Source organism: Phalacrocorax aristotelis, chromosome 17 (assembly GCF_949628215.1).
Source record: "Phalacrocorax aristotelis chromosome 17, bGulAri2.1, whole genome shotgun sequence".
Taxonomy (NCBI): domain Eukaryota; kingdom Metazoa; phylum Chordata; class Aves; order Suliformes; family Phalacrocoracidae; genus Phalacrocorax; species Phalacrocorax aristotelis.
In genome coordinates, this window is record NC_134292.1 from 6,065,561 (window position 1) to 6,079,899 (window position 14,339).

Sequence of the window (14,339 nt, forward strand, 5' to 3'; positions counted from 1 at the left end):
CAGTGTCACTTTCCTCTGTAACAATATCCTTTCATCTCCCGGTTCACATGCTCCGCTGCATTCTGGGATGGCCCGATACAAAGAGTGCCTTATTATGTTTGTGTATGTGTGATTCTGTTTTTTCCACGTCGTTGACCTAGTGCCTTCCATGTCCTTGGTTATGCAACGGCTGTGGGCTGGTTAACACTGTCCTGGCCAGCACCGCCACTCTACGTCCTTCCACGTGGGGCTGGCTTCCTGAAGGCCTCCGAGTGTCCACCTGGTCGAGGTTAGGAATGTGACCCTGCCCACCCTCGAGAGTAGGGGGTCTTCACAGCCATGACTGTGTGTAACCAGCTCCTGTTTCTGCCCTCACTCGCAGAAATGCTGTCTTCCTTTGGTCAGTGTGATACCTTATATCCCTTTATTGAGTGATTTTTGTTCTCTCCCCTTCCCCTCCATTGTTTTCTTGGCTACAGCTGGGCTTTGCTGATCTAAATCTGGCAGAATTCGCGGGCTCTGGATCCACTGTCCGTTGCTGCTTGCTGGAAGGGTATGATACTAAGAACACCCGACAGGACAACTCCATCCTGAAGGTATGTCGGCTGGTACTACTACAGTGGAAATGCTAATGTTGGATTTGGAAATAATCACAACCAGAGTGCAGTTCTAGGCCTGAGAGTAGGTCCTGTTACGTACAGAGGCAGGATTTGGCTTTTATGCTGCTAGTCTGACTTTGGAATTTTCCCATTGTCAGAGTTGCCCATTGATATCTTGGCATCCATTTGCCAAGTGATGACTGTCAATAGCATTCTTTGTCATCAAAGAAAGCATGAACAGGAGTGGGGAATAAAGTTCTAAGTGCATTGCCTGGGTGGCCAGGCTGGTGTCCTGCCGAGCGCTGCAACTTGGAGTTACTGATGTTAGTGATTTGGGGCAGGGAGGGAAATAACTTGCTAAATCTCTGAAGCTGATTTCCTTGGGAAAGGAACTAGGTCTTGCTAATCTTTACACCTAGCCCTTGACCTCCCGGCTGTTGTGAAGTGAAGAGCTCGCTGCAGCGTGGCTAACGATGTGCCTTGTTTCCCTCCCCCCGCCCCAGGTCACGATTGGAATGTCCCTGCTCTCGGGGGACCCCTGCTTCAAAACGTGAGTTTCTGGGTGCTCAACCTGTCTGGGCAGACCAGGACACATGGTTCTTTTGCCATTCTCTGCTGGAGACTAAAATTAATGGGGAGGGGGAGAAGATGTCCTTGATATTGGGTAGTTCAGGAGAAAGCTTGAAACTGGTGGTCTGGATTGTTGAATTAGCCAGAATAGCTAAGCCAGCCTGTGCTGTTGGTTGGTTTGATCTCTGCTCTGGTTTTCCCAGCTTGGTTATTGTTTGTGCCGATATTTTCCCTGCTAGTATCAGTTAGGTTTTGGAAACTAATGGACAATGATAACAAACTTCATGCTTTGCATGAAGGACAGAATTTCTCATAGCTCTGGGGTTGATTTCGCTGACTTCCAAGAAGGGAAAGGTCAATGAAGAAAACAGTCTTGGAAATGGGCAGGCTTCAGCACATACCACACAGGATAAAGATCTTGAATTGAAACAGCAACAAAAATACTGCAAGGCTGAAACATGTTAGTTCTTTTCTTCTACAGGGATCTAGGTTCACAATTTGTATTAATTAGCAAAGAAATTGCAATCGTGCTTTTTTTAATGCATCATGATATGAAAAAATAAATCCATTTAAGCTATGAAGCAGTTTTGTTGCTTAAAGAATTGTTGTGGGATCAACTGACAAATATAGTGGCAACGTACCTCATACTGCAGTATAGTGTTGTAAGACTCTGGTCAAAGCCAACCTGCCTTAGTGTGCAGTAAGGTGCGTGACTATACAGGACTGTCATGTGCTGATGTAAATATTTTGTGCTGACTCCCAACAATATGAGAGAAGAAAGCTTTACCTTGAGGCCATCTCTTGTAGTAGTAGTATTCTGGGCTAAAAGGTCTAATTTTAGGAGCTAGCTTAAAGCGTATAAATTAGCTTGCATTCTTGTTACAAAATGCTGCATAATTCTTGGTTGGTTTATTCTGTGAATGGCTTTTTATAGTGCTGCAGCGTTTTCTGAGACTTTCAAACCCTAAATGCAGTGTCATCTGATTCTGAAAAATTTGTGCTTCAGAAAGAAGTGTAATAAAGAAGTTTTTGATATCTTAAACCATAACTTTGTAACAGTAACAGATGTTTTAAATCTAGGGTACTAGGATATCTGGCAATAATATGTCTGACAAAAATACCTGTTGCTCCTTCACTGTGCAAGCAAGTCCCACTGGTAGAGTGCCTGAAAATTATACAGAATTGGATATATGTAGCCATTTAATATAAGAAGGGCAAGCCTGAAAGTCAACTTCCTAATTTTCTTAAAGGATTTTTGCAGCCGTTCCCATTTTTCCTTATGTGTTGATGACGTGCAAATGTCTAAAAATGGAAGCTTTGCATGTAGAATAGTCCTTGATCAGCAGAGCTTTTGAGAAATGGCTCTCATTAGGGGATTAGGCAGGAATTAAACTGCTGGGAAATCACTTCCGAGCACTGACTTTCTGCGGCACTCAGATGAACCTTCTCCTCCTGGGTGTCGTGCAGGAGGGCAGAGCAGGCTGAGCAGCCTGAGCTGACAGACCCACGGGCTGCTCCGACAGCTGCTGCAGGAACAGTTTGCTTGATTAAGGCTGCAAAGGCTGTAGTAATCTGCAAAGCAAAGCCCCAAAGTACCAGGGTGCATGTAAATCACTGATAACGTGATTAGGGAGATTTTTTTTCTCTGGAATATTTTGGGTTTTGTTTTGTTTGTTCGTTTTTGTTTTTTTTTTTTCCTGGGGGGAAGGCATGCTGTGGGTTTCCTGAAACCTTTATGGCTGTTTGGCTGCCCATAGAAAACATTCTCAGCACTTTATTTTTTTTCTCCCAAAATACTGCAAAGGTCCTTTCATGTCGCATCTTCCCTCAAAGCTCCAAGTGAGACAAATAGAAGTTTTTCTTTCTCACTCCTCATTTAAAAAGCATAATATGACCCATTAGTTCCAGTTTGGACTTTGAGCTACAGATTGGTTAGGGCTTCAGCAGGAATATTCACTTTTCCACGCTGCACATACCGTGGCTTCCACCCAAAAACACTTCTGGAGGAAGGGAGGGGGCTCCAGGCACTCGCCGCTCTGCCCTGTAGTCAGCATTTACAAAGGGATGTTAGGAGCACACAGAATAACCAGAAAAAATAATTCTGACAGCTGGAAAAACACTTCAGTCTCACTGAAAAGGAGTTTAAATGTCAGTTAAAAAATTGAAAGGTTATTTGATCATTGTAAAAGTACTCTCATAGGGGGACAGGGTTGCTGGGATAAAAGGTTTATTTTTGACCTGAGGCAGAAAGGTTTAACAAAAGGGTGCTGGAATTTAGAGCTGGACAACAGTAAACTGGCTCCTGTTTGTGGCCACTGGACACGTGTTGGGGGGAAAAGGGCAGCTCTGGATGGTCTTCTGGAGCATAGTGGAGGCTTTGAGCTTGTTGTCCTGTGTAAATGATTGAATGGTCCCTTTTTGCCTTAATTTACTGCAGAAGCTTGCTTTTCCTTGTAATGCAGTCCAGATGCAGTACTAGGTAGGGAAGACTCAAATCTTGCATGTAGGAAAGCAAAATCTAACGTCACGCTGTGTGACTAGTCACAGAGGGCTGCCAGCTTCTACCACGAAGGATGGGTGCAGGCGGGGGACCGTTTTGGTAGAGCAGAGTGGCAATTTCTGATGTGGTGATTCTCAGTCTCTGCCTGGCAGTTTGTAACCTTCTTCGTTTCTGACTACAGGCCTCCTTCCACTGCCAAATCCATCACCATACCGGGACAGGACTCTACCCTGCAGCTGACCTGTAAGGGCGAGGGAACCAGCAGCAGCAGCAGTTCAGCCACGATTGGGTCTCTGCGTCAGACCAAGCCAAGAACTGCCATTCTCAGCTCGGGTATGAATGCCTGTCCTGGAGCCATGCAACGCTTGGCTGTGCCTGGACACTCTTTTGTTCTTCTCAGCAGTTGCAAGCACAGAAACTCTTTAATTTTTTATGTTTTCCCACACCCATCCTCACCCCTCTGCTCATTAAGAAAATTGAGAAAAACAAAACCATCTATTAAGTGCAACTGAGGAAAGGAGCATGAATCTTTGCCACATGTTTCTGTTAGTGGAGATAAAGCAATTTATTCTTTCTACTGGGGATTTAATAATTCCTGTATTGCACTCATCCCTGCTTTCCATTGTGTTCAATGACACTTAATGTTGTTCTCCACTCCGCTATTCTGTTGCTCAGGCTTATCTTCTAGAAAAGTTCCTCTGAAGGTTTTAGAGGTTAGTTTGAGGTCTAATGGCCTTGTTCCAGCTGCTGATGCGGAGTTCTTTGGCTTCTCTGTGAGCCCATTTTCAAGGGCACTGCATTTTCCCATAGCCCTTTTTTCTTCCCAGCACACTCCAAGTGTGCAGGCAGATACACTGCACCAAAATAGCACTCTAGCCTCATTGCCTCAGTGATTTAGCATAGTGTGCAAGTGCTCGTCTTAAAAAGCTGGCTAATGTGTTACACTTGTGCACTTTCGGATAAGCTTGCTGCAAGAGACAAGCAGGGCAATAGCAAAGGAACAGAGGTTATGCTGAGGTTTCTGTATCAAATTCAGATGTGATTTAAATGGCACAGGCTCTCACACAAGTAATAGAGGAGGAAAGGTATTAACACGTGAAGCACCCCAACAGAGGGTTTAACAGAGTACTTTACTGCCAGTGGCCATTTGATGCTTTCTTGGTCTTAGCTTAATGCTTTTAACTATGGATAGCTTCAGGTACTACCTGTCCTAGATCATTCAAGCTCGTAAATTCAGGCACTGGATGCTAGAATTAGTGATAAGCTAAGCTCATAGTCATCTTCCCTACTCCCCAGCTGCTTCTAAGCTCTGTGCTAGCCTTTACAGCAGGGCTCTGCCAACAGACTTGCTCCTTCCTTGATCTAGTGTCCCAAGACCAGCCTCCAGTCTAAGGTGATCAGCAAGCAATGTGCTGGCTTGGGTAAGGTATAAGTGGAGTGCCCTGTTGTTCCTTGGCAGGTGTTCCAGAAGAACCGGATCAGAACCTGTCCAGCCCGGAAGAAGTCTTCCACTCGGGGCACTCACGGAACTCCAGCTACGCCAGCCAGCAGTCCAAGATCTCCGGTAACCATTGATCCACACAGCTCTGCCAGCACTGGCCCCATCCCTTTTTCTTTCCTGCAACGAGCTCTTGTGAGAGTGATTTGCAGCCATCTCTCTCACCCTGCTCTTCAATGTCAGAGTCTCCTGTTTAGTCTCTGCAGATGAGCTCATAGATGTATGTCTAAATCTCTTTATATGGGAGCAGAAATGCTGGTCTGGAGCTGCCCTGCCTGTTAACTGTGCTGCCAGGAAAGGGAGAAGATCTGGTTTGTAATCACTCTGTTTTTGCAGGTTACAGCACGGAGCACTCACGTTCTTCTAGTATGTCTGACTTGACCCATCGCCGGAATACCTCCACCAGCAGCAGTGCGTCTGGAGGGCTGAGTATGACGGTGGAGTGTCCTGAGGGAGAGCGGGACCACAAACTAGAGAAGCCACCTCGCCCCCCCAGACCAGCCCTTCTGCTAGATAGACCCTCCCGGTAGGTAACTGAAGAGCAAAGTGCCTTCTCTGGGAAGGCAAGACAGAATCTACTCCTTCACCTTCATGCAGCAGCAGATTGGATTGTAGCTGCTGAGAAGGACGATATTGCGCAGGGAAGCAGGAGGATATCTGAAAGTCTGTGTCTTGAAAAGCTGAGTAAGTTTTCCCTTTATTTTCTTTCCCCAGGAGGAAAAAAGATTCAGTGGAGAGTCACCCAACCCGAGTGGATGACACCAGGATCGATGCTGATGATATAGTGGAGAAAATAATGCAGAGTCAGGACTTCACAGATGTCAGTAATACTGAAGGTGAGAGGATAATTCTCAAAGGGGAGGTCTCGGCTGTTCTTTTAGCAAGGCTGCTAAGCTTTTACAGTCAAATCTGATCTACCATGGACTCCCATCTTTTGATGGCAACTCGCTTTCAGTGCTTGCTAGATGTTTCTGTGGTAGGTAAACAAACCATGTGGATTTGAGAGCTGCACATCCATTAGCAAATAGCGCTTGCTGCTGTTCTACACACCACAGCAGTGATTGAACGGTAGCTCAAACATACAAGATGAGAGAAGAAAAATACCAATTCTTCAGTGCAGTGGAAATCAGTTACATCAGCTGTCTGCACTGCTTTAGTGCAGGGTCAGTCCAAGGGTATTTTTTAAAGTAGGAGAGTACAGCTGCAGGGGAAACGGCACGTCACTGCAAAAAGATGGGAAGATGGGTCACAGTGTGCTGATGGTCAGGTCTGTCAGGGAGCCTGAGAAGGGGTGTTATCCTTTGCAGTCACAGCATGTTAAGAGAAAACTAGAGTCACTGCATTTGTTTTAATTTGCCAGTTTAGCCTAGAAATCAATCTTTTTCATCTAGTTGAGGTTTTCTGATGTTTTAAACCTGAGCCTACCTTGTTATTAGTAATTCTATAGTTAGTTACCTTAAATTATCGCATATGGCAACATTCTTATATGGGGATTTACACCTCACTCAGCATGGGTTAAAACTAGACTGAATGTAGCCAGCTCTCACCAGCAGAATAGGCTGAGTTTCTCTTCCAGTGAGCCTACAAAAGCAGCATGAGGCCCCACATCTTGTCTGTTCAGATGTGTTTAAGCTGACCAAGAACTCACATCAATGGAATTGCCTTAGAAGAGGCAGCTGGAGGAGTATCACTGAGCTAATTTCTCTGCATTTGCTTTTCCAAAGCTTAATGCTGTGGTTGATTTGTACATGAGGCTCGCTTTCAAAACAAGAGGAGGAGTTCCCAGGGGTTCTATTACTGTGGGAACACCAGAAAGTGTGCACATGCATTCCAGAAATGCACTTGTTCCAGTACTGACCATTGTGTAATGAGGCTGGGAGGGGAGCACGTGGCAGCCATCAGTAGTTCTGGATTTTGATGTCTTATTTCCTTTTCTATCTGCAGACAGTAACCTGAGGTTGTTTGTGAGCAGAGACGGAACAACTACATTGAGTGGTATTCAGCTGGGAAACAGGTAGGCTTCCTGAAAGGCTGGCAGACAGAGGCACTCCAGACAGATTAGTTAGCTCTTTGTACCCAGGAAACTTTCACCTGCTGCTGCAGGAGAGACTTCTAAACATGTGCTACATGGTGGCTTTATTCCCACATTAACACCTCTGGGATCCCTCTGGTGACAGGCTCCAGCTGCACTGGAGCATGAATGCAGTTCTCAGCAGGAGCTCAGTGGGATAAAGTAATCGTAGTTGTTAGATCTGAGAGCAGGAGGAGTAAAAGGACAAAATGGTAGAGGTTAGTTCCTGTTTGCTCCTGCACCGGACTGAAGGCTGGGAGCTTTGCCTCCTGCTGGCCTGCAGCAAAACTGCAGCAGCCCGGCTTATTGTCCATTTTCCCTGCCTCCTCCACCTTTGTTGAGGGCTTGCTCTCTCATGAAAGGCTTCTGAACAAATAAAACTTTTTCTTGCCACAATATCTCTTAATACAGTGACTTGGCTAGTTGTGTTTGAGCCTTTATAGCACCTTTTGAGGTTAAAAAAAAAAAGCAATAATGGTAATGCAAAAATGTGTCAAGTCAGTGACAAAATTGGGAGCAAAGCAAAGCCAGGAACACTGGTCCTTTGCGCAGGATACTCCCCCCTTTCCTCTGTCCTTTAGAAAGATTAATGTGTTACACTCAGCTCTTTCAAGTGCTCTGGTGTTAGCTTGCCACGTAGCTGTCTGGTTTTTGTTATGAGGGTTGACTTCTCTCCAGACTGACTCGTTATTTTCAGTATTTTGTGTGGGGTTAGAGGGCGATGTTTGTGAGTGGAGAGCTCTGAATAAGAACTTGCTTGCTCTAAGTGACTGAGGAAAATAACCTGACTTTCTCATCCTCTTCCCCTCTGCTTCCCCAGGGTCTCATCTGGAGTTTACGAGCCAGTGGTGATTGAAACCCACTAAATGTGAAGAACAGGGTAGAGCTGCTGGAAACAGGCCCCCTACCCAGTCCGCTGCCACATGGATGCCAACCTTTACCTCTCTTCATGCAGCATTCCAGAAGGGATTTCTCCACACCCCTCCCCATACATTTGCACTGCAGAACTACTCCGAGACCACTCCAGATCATGCACTTTCCCTGCGTTTGCATTACCCTTCTCTGCTTCCCAGTTCTTCCAGTGCCTGCCTTCCCCCTGTTTCTGATCAGACCCAAGGTGTCTGTTGGGCTTATCCTTAGTCCTAGAGGATGTTGTTCATCTGCATCCCTCACTCCACCCATTCACTTGCAACAGGGGACTTCTCAGCTTCTTTCTCCCCAAAATGTTGGGTTATACCACTGTGAACTCTTCAAACCACTGGGGGAGGGGGAAACTATTCTAACCAAACCAAGAGCTGCTTGTTGGTGACACGGTGAAATGGCCACTTGCAGGATGCTTTATTCCATTGACTCTGCAAGGGAGCATCACCTTCCAAGGCAACGGTTTTACTGAACAAGGTATGCTATGGTGTGCACTTCACCTTCCTACCCTCAAATCCCCAGACACCCTCTTCTTATGGGAACTGTCTCCCAAAAGTGCATTTCAGAAAACTACCACAATCCAGATGGGAGTTGATAAATGGTTAAATGCTAGTGCTTGTTATACCACTAACTACATTAAGCCCTTCCACTGCTGGGCATGGAAGGGCAGTGTTCATCTGTTAGCATTAGCAGGAGCACTTTAGAGGTTCCAGATTTTTACCCAGAGGAGGCTTCTACTTGCTGTTCCAGGAGCGTAATCCCTGTTTGCTGGGCTGATTCAGCAAATAGTCACTGTTGGAGCTTGGAATACAAAGCCTCTGGGTTTTTTTTTCAGCTCAGGAAGGGAACTGGCCTTCTTGGACTGTGAGAAGAATCTGGTTATCTGATAGCCCTCCCCTGGGCCAGAGCAGGATGCAGTTGACTGCAGTGGTCTCTGCGTTGTGGTGGTGATTAACATTTGCCTGTCTTGGCCTGGGCCAGTAAGGGAATTGGTGCTGGTTGGCCTTTCTTGCCCTGTCAGCAGGGATCGGTGCCTGAGCTGGTTCCTTCTGGGGCTGGGGAGAACCCACTGTCTCTGCCTTCAAAGGTAGAATGAGTGTTTTCTGCTGCATTAGCCACAGCAGCTGTTCTTACCTGCTCCATGGTGAGTGAACTCTTCTGACAAGGCTTCAAACTGTTTTCTGGTTGATCTTTTAATTGCTCGTTTGGGTTTGGTTTCTGCAGTTGTTTGATACTTCAGCTGCCTCTTTTCCTTGCAGTGTGTGGCAGAGATGTCAGTCCCTTTCAGCTCCTACTTATAGATTCTCCTGGCAGCTGTATTGCAAACGAGGATCTATGCAGACTCCAGCCGTGGGCTGTCAGCAGGCTGTGCTTGCAGTCCTTCCTGTACAGAGACTCAGCCGATAAGCTATTTCTGTGTAGTGCCCTTTCCTCTTTTGCTGGTGTACTGTAGTAGCACTCAACGGCTGTGCATTCGGAGCAATGGCACGCTCCCAGGCATGGCTGGGGACGTGCCCTCCTCTGACACACGAGTGCGTGCACACTTGCACAGGCACACACTTGTCCCATTCAGCAAGGAAAGACTTGTAACCGATCATGTTGTTGTTCAAATTCTTAGTTATTGTAAAGCCTTTTTTTAAAGGAGAAAAAAATTTATTAACTGTGGTCTCTGTGGCCAGAATGCATGCAGATGAGCTACTGGAAAAGGGAATTTGGCAGAATGAGAAACAAGGAATGAAAGGGCCTTGATCTTTTTATTTTTCTTTTTTTTTTCCTCCTCACCCTGCTAGCTAAGCATGGCTGCACGGGGAGGATGCTAGGCTGCGTGGCAAAGCTATACAGCTGCTTACTCTGTTTTGACGGTTTCTCTCTTTGAGTCAAGAGGTTTCTTTCTGTACAGGCCACATATAGGATATGGATCTTTTTCACCCTTTCCCTTCAAAGGAGAATTAAACTTGGATTAGGGTAAGAAGGAGTACAGACAAGACCTTGGTTTGGTTTAGTGTAGGGAAAAAGTATTGGATCTTTTGAGTCTGTCTAGAACAAAAACTCTTTCACACTTGCTGGTGTTTTTTAATGGTGATCGCTTCTTCATTCAGTCTGGGTAGGTTTGGCACTCGCCAGCAGGCTGGTGAGTATCCTGCCCTGTTCCTGGGATGATGCATGTCTGCAGGAAGGGGAGAACTGCTTGCTTTTCTCTCCCCCTGGGGCTCTGCCAGAAAGCCAGGCCTGGCTGACCCTCTGCTCAGGTCAGGATGAGGGCAGAAGCAGGCTCAGGCAGCAATGGGTGTTCCTGCCCTGTCTGCGGATGGCCGTGCAGAGCTGAGGGTCCGGCTGCTCCCCAGCGCCTGCTGCTGCCCAGGGGCCAGCGAAGCCCCTCATGAAATTGGGTCTAACCAGGACCTGAAAGGACGAAATGCAAGCCAGGAAAGAGGCCAAAACCCAGCTCGCTTCTGCTGCTTTGCTTCTGTTCCCATGAAAAACAATGGCAGTCACTGTCAGAGCAGTTGGGAACCCAGAGCTTGCTTCTGCTCCCGTTGGCAAGAATCGGCTGCTCCAAGGAGCTGGCAGCTTGGCGTGTCACGAAATCCCCAGTGGGATGGAGGGAGGAATCTCTTCCCAGTGAAGCACAAGGAGAAGCAGTTGAGCTTTTCAGAAAACTGCTCTCATATTCCCAGGCTGGCAGAGGTGTAACCCGCTTTATCGCATAGCTGTGGCCAACCTGGGCATGTCTCTGGCTTCTCTTCCAGCAGCTTGGCACATCACTGCTTGCGTTTTTGATAACTGTGTCTCATAGGGTATCTCTTCCTTGTCTCCACTTTATTATTGACTCCACAGATCCTGGTCTTTGTGTAGCTTTTTATCTCTCCTGCCCCTCATTTTGAATAAGAAAGCAGCCCTAGTCATTCAGCCTGGTGCAGCACAGCCAGGGCTGGAGCACCCAGAGCAGACCCGGAGGGAGAAAGGAGCAGTCTGTTCCTGCTTCTAGATCCCACGCACTGCTCCTGCTGCACGTCCATCACGAGCGATGCCCAGCAGTCCCTGGCCAGTGGTGGGCATATCAGACAGTAGTGGTGGCAGTGGGGTCGCTTGTCCCACAGCCTTGCTGCCATCTCTCGGGAAGCTGCGTCTCGCAAGCACTTTTTTCCTTGTGGCACCGCTGCCGCTGGTTCCTTGTTGGACTTTGAACATTTAAGAAGTGAATCAGTTTCCAGACCCAAACCGCTGGCTAGTTTCCTTTGGGGTTTTTTTTTTGGTTCTGTTTTGGTTTTGTTCATGAAGTTTATTGAATTCTTTTTTTTTTTTTTATAAACCCAGCAGGCTGGTGTTTTTTTGACTGCATTATTGTTTCATTGATATTTTATTCCTGGGGGGCTGAGGGGGGGTATGTTCTTCCCCACATTGTTCCCCTTCTCAGGGGATTCAGAGGTGGCTTAAACAAGTAAAAGGACCTTATTGGCAAGACTCTGCATCCCCTGGGTCTCTGATGCTGGCAAGCAGGGCTGCTCACGCCTGGCTGACCCTGGAGAGCAGAGCTGGCTCTCTGCTCCCGTCTTGGGGTCAGGTGAAATGTGTGGGCTCTGCTCTCCCAGTTTCTGGGCCTTTGGTTGGTGGAAGCCTGTTGCAAAGAGCTGGGAAATTCAATGTAACTTTCTTACTAACTTTTTTTTTAAAAAAAAACACAAAACAACAGTATAAACTGAGTGAATATCCAAAAGAATAGGCTTAGTTGTGACTTGGTGAAGGAGATGGGTTTTAATTGGAAATTGTGGTGGAAAAGGGGGAGAAGGATGTTGCTCCATCTTCTTTTGTATGGTTGGCACTTTAAATGGGGGCCTTCGTGCTGTCCTGACCGTTGGTGCAATGGGCAGCAAGCATGTCATCTCTCCCCCACCTCATTGCCACATCACTTTGCCCCCTGCAGAAAGTTAATAAGCCCTTTTAAATGTTTGCTTCAGTTTTTAGTGTTCCGAACCAGGCCAAGACCTGAAGAATACGTATTTCATTCTCATCTTAATAGGAGGGGTTGACTTTTTATTTATTTTGTCATTGCTGTTTCTTTTTAAACTGGTGGCTGTGCAGCTGGACTCTGCACGCACTGTTGTGAACCTCTGGGAAAAACTTCACTCCAGGTACGCTAGAGCACCTAGGTTAAACACCCCTCCTGGAGAGGGGCCCCCGCTCCCCTCCTTGCTGCCTTACCTGGGAGCTGCAAATTCACCCTCCGCCCCTCCTGCCCCGTCCCCTGCCTCCCCACCTAGTCTCTAGCTGAACGAGTACTTGCTCTGGTGGCTGAGCCCTGTGGACAAGGCTGGTCCCCAGGGGCAAGTTCCTACAAACACTGCCTGGTCGCAGGTGTTTGTCCTTGAAAAGCCACTTCCTCACTGTGGGGGGCTGATTAGCGCAAAATTCCCCCCCACCCCGCTTCCCTCCCGAGAGCTGTGTCGTCTGTCAGCCCCCCCGCACCATCCAAGCCTGATGCCCTCCACAGCTCCGTGTTGCATTGCCCCTGCCCTGTCGGGAGGGAGCGGACGTGGAAACCTGGGAAATAAAAAAGGAATTTGGATGAAGCTGTGAGCGAGGGGTGTGGCTGAGCCTCATAACTTGCCTCAAACACAAGGAATAACGGTAGAGCCCGTATTTTTGTGGGGGGAGGGAGGGGAAGGGGAGATCATGTTTTATTTTCTTGAACGTTAATTGAGCTTGGTGATCTTCAGATGAGGCGCGCACTTGATTTATATCAGATTCTATAGAGAGATTGCTGATATTTTTGGAAAGGGAATGGGTCTATGCAAACTTCCAAAATTGCTTGAAAGATAGTTTAACATTTTTTTACTTTGAAATCTAAAGATAAATCTAACTTTTTTCTTAAAGCAGAAGTGCGTTTAGAAAGAGAAGCTACTTCCACTGCTCTATTTTGATGATGATTCTTGGAAAGTTTGGGCTGGAAGGAATGACTATTTTTCACCATTTTTATCTTGCTCCTCTAGGTTTTTTTTTGTTTGTTTCTTTTTCTAACGGAATGCTGTGCCGTCTTTGATTCAACAGATCGTGTTTGTATTTTCTGTATCTGGTTCCTAACGTAGAGAAATAACAAATATATGAGGAAATCAATATAATGTCAAATGTTGTTATGGTTTGGGGGGGAAAATTAAAGGTTTTTGGTACTTCACACTGATTCTTCTTGCGTTGTTTCTTGTTTTAAATGTATTTAAATATCTGCTAAGGAAGCAGAAGGGTAAGACAGCCTGCTGACATGCAGGGCCCTGGAATAGGATTTAACTTTGCCCTCCAGAATTTCCTTGGCAGCTGGGAGCGGAGATCCCTGCCAGCCCTTCCCTGCAGACGGGAGAAGGGCTGGAGAGGAGAGCTGGCAGCACAGCACAGCTCCGGTGGAAGCACAGCCTGCAATCCCAGGGGAGGGCACACTGGTGCGAGTCGCTGGCGGTGTCTCATGTCCCAGCCCAGGCTGTGTGTGAGCAGCCCCGTCTGGCCCCGCTGCAGAGCCGGGCTGGCCTGGGGGAAGGTGCCGCGGCCCCACGGGGCTCCAGGGACGGACGTGCTGCAGGCTCGTGTGGCCTGTCCCAGGGCAGCCCCTCCTCTTCCACCACAGGCAGGCTACTCCATTAACAGCAGTTTGAGCCAAATTCAGTGTCTGGGTACTTGCTGCTGAGGCTTGCAAATTCTGCAGGGGAGCAGGGCCCCTGGGAGCAAGCGGCTTTACCTTCCCCAGCCTCCTAAAGCCTCAGCCATGCACACTGAGCAGCTACACCTCTGAGTCCCATGCAGGGTTTTCCCCTTGCCCTCAGCTGCCTCCCTTTCCTCAGATGATGCAGATCCCTTGTGTCCCTCGGCTCTTTGGTCCCGCTTTTCCCTTTCCTCCAGCTGCAGCATGTGTGGAGAAACAGCTGGCGTGCAGGACGTATCTCTGCTGCTGGAGTGGGGTTTGAGCTGGTTGTTTTAAGATGAGTCACTTCCATCACAACTCAACAGCCCTGAGGTGGCTGATGAAACCAGAGCACCTGCTGCCAGCACCTGCACGTCCTGTCACCCAGGGAGGGCACCGGAGCCGCAGGAGCTTCACTCCTGCCCTTCCCTTCCATCGTCACTCAGCACAGCGTGCTTCAAGCTGTGAAAAATGATTTTCGTGCTACGGGTGAGATGCTGAAAGCAGGGAGGGCTGCCGGCATGGATCCTGTG

The 14,339-nt window shown here is 47.5% G+C and overlaps 1 protein-coding gene across 3 annotated transcripts in view; it reads left to right on the top strand.

Moving 5' to 3' along the window:
- The window catches only part of EEIG1 (estrogen-induced osteoclastogenesis regulator 1), a 35,340-nt gene extending 26,800 nt beyond the window's left edge, over positions 1-8,540 (top strand). For 2 of the 3 annotated variants that reach the window (XM_075112669.1, XM_075112667.1), the window contains exons 4-11: positions 459-575; positions 1,082-1,128; positions 3,830-3,981; positions 5,108-5,212; positions 5,483-5,672; positions 5,861-5,982; positions 7,091-7,160; positions 8,038-8,232. In XM_075112669.1, the coding sequence (XP_074968770.1) occupies positions 459-575; positions 1,082-1,128; positions 3,830-3,981; positions 5,108-5,212; positions 5,483-5,672; positions 5,861-5,982; positions 7,091-7,160; positions 8,038-8,083 (849 nt within the window). In that variant the 3' untranslated portion in view covers positions 8,084-8,232. Of the gene's footprint in view, positions 1-458; positions 576-1,081; positions 1,129-3,829; positions 3,982-5,107; positions 5,213-5,482; positions 5,673-5,860; positions 5,983-7,090; positions 7,161-8,037 lie in introns of all 3 variants that reach the window. The other variant, XM_075112666.1, reaches the window with a different exon arrangement.
- Positions 8,541-14,339: the final 5,799 nt, after the last annotated feature.